The sequence below is a fragment of the Nestor notabilis genome, unplaced genomic scaffold, assembly GCF_000696875.1.
Source record: "Nestor notabilis isolate BGI_N333 unplaced genomic scaffold, ASM69687v1 scaffold25004, whole genome shotgun sequence".
Lineage (NCBI taxonomy): Eukaryota > Metazoa > Chordata > Aves > Psittaciformes > Psittacidae > Nestor > Nestor notabilis.
In genome coordinates, this window is record NW_009925504.1 from 1,452 (window position 1) to 3,282 (window position 1,831).

General features: G+C 62.1%; 1 protein-coding gene across 1 annotated transcript in view; it reads right to left on the reverse strand.

Moving 5' to 3' along the window:
• The window catches only part of MFSD12 (major facilitator superfamily domain containing 12), a gene marked incomplete at both ends in the record, with an annotated part of 2,907 nt that extends 1,290 nt beyond the window's left edge, over positions 1–1,617 (reverse strand). The window contains 3 exons of the mRNA XM_010013092.1: positions 25–228; positions 459–582; positions 1,407–1,617. Coding sequence (XP_010011394.1) covers positions 25–228; positions 459–582; positions 1,407–1,617 — 539 coding nt within the window. The remainder of the gene's footprint in view (positions 1–24; positions 229–458; positions 583–1,406) is intronic.
• Between the last annotated feature and the right edge of the window lie 214 nt (positions 1,618–1,831).

Sequence of the window (1,831 nt, forward strand, 5' to 3'; positions counted from 1 at the left end):
ACCCCCCCAGCCCCCAGCAGGTACCTGATAGAAGGCAGGTTCCCACAGCCAGTCCCTCCAGATCAGCAGCGGACGCGGGGGGCTCGTGGGCTCCTTCTGCAGCAGGGGGGTGCTCTCCTCTGGCTGGGCTGTCGAGCCCCAGCCCCGCAGGAACGGCTTCTCTTGGGTGCCCAGGTGGAAGATGAGGGAGAACACGGCCCCCAGCCCCACCACAATGAGGGACAGGTTCTGGGTGAGGCAGAGGGGGTGAGCATGAGAGGAGCTGCCCTTTGCCTGCCCATCATCCACCCCCAGCAGTGTGGTGGAGAAAGAGGTTCTCAAAAGCCCCGGGAAGCTCAGCGCAGCCCCTGCCCCGTGCGGTGGGTGATGTTTCAGGGCGCTGCTATTTCACTCCCTCTGCTACCTCCCCAGTTGAACCACGTCCCACCCAGGGAAGAGAGGACTCCAAGGCCACTTACCCGGAATATAGGGACATCCTGGGGGCCTAAGTGCTCTATGCGGTCAGGCTGGTCCACCTGGAAGGTCAGCAGTATCCAGGCCAGGCCATACACGGTGATATTGGCCATGACGGTGAAGGCATACCTGAGGGGAGACAGGACCTCAGGGGGATGCAGGGGCACGAGCACAGCTCCAGGCACGGCACAGGCACCTCGACCCAAGGCTGCTCTCTGAGCCAGGCGTGCCACGGCCAGCTCTGCACCCTATGATCCCTCTGGGCCAGCCTGTCCACTCTCCAGTCACAGCTCACCTCTGCCACAAGGATGCTCCAAGCTGCCTGAACCAGTGCCCCAAGATCTGGACCCCGGGTTACTCCAGCACTGCCCCACATCCTCCCTGTCCCGCTGCACTGCAGCCGGTCCCCACTCGCCTGCTGGAAGTGGCCTCCTCCCACCACTGCTCCATCTGATAAACCCTCAGCCTGATCCTGACAGATCATAGAATCATTTGGGTGAACAAACTTCATGAGGGTCACGCAGTCCCACTTCTCAAGCCTGTCCAGATCCCTCTGGATAAGCAGCACTGAGCCGGCTCTGTGCACAGAGCTGCACGTGATGCCCAGCCTGGCCCTGAGGCCATCCCTAACTATGGCACGGCCTGTGCAAGGCCAGGAGCATCCAGGGGGAGGTCTGTTCCCGTGAGCATCACCCTCCAGTCCCAAAGAAGAAGTGCCCCCCAGGGAAGCATCCCAAAAGCTGCGCCACCAACACCTCTGCCATCAAAACATCCCTGGCACCAAAGGGTTTGGGCCACCAACCCCGGGGACCAGTGCCACTTGGACACATCCTGCAGGACACCCACATGGCCCAGTCCTGGTCCTGCTGTACCAAGGGCTCACATGTGCCATGGCACCCAGGGGACCCCTCACCATGCGAGTGAAGGGACACAGAGGGCACAGCCGTGCTCACCGGAAAGCTGTGAGCTCCACCTTCTCATGGTCACTGGTCACCAGCTCGGGGATGAGGGAGAGGTGGGAGACCTGTGTGGCGGCCCAGCCGAACTGGAAGATGATGATGAAGGGGAGGTAGTAGATGAAGGCTGCCCACTGTGGCGTGTTCTCCTTGCAGGCCAGGCAGGGGTTGAAGATGAAGGGGAAGGACACAAGGACACAGGTGGTGCCTGGGAAGGGAGCAGAGCAGCGAGAGGCTGCAGGCTCTGTTTTCTTGGGACACCAACAGCCCGTCACAGACACACAGACACAGACAGAGCCGGCTCCGCAGCCAGGGTGCTTCAGCCACCTCCCATCCGCTCCGTCCAGGGGACAAGACCCTCACACACCGTCGCGCCTTGCAGGCACCAGGCGCGTCTCTCCCCTCCCGCACACACGATAACC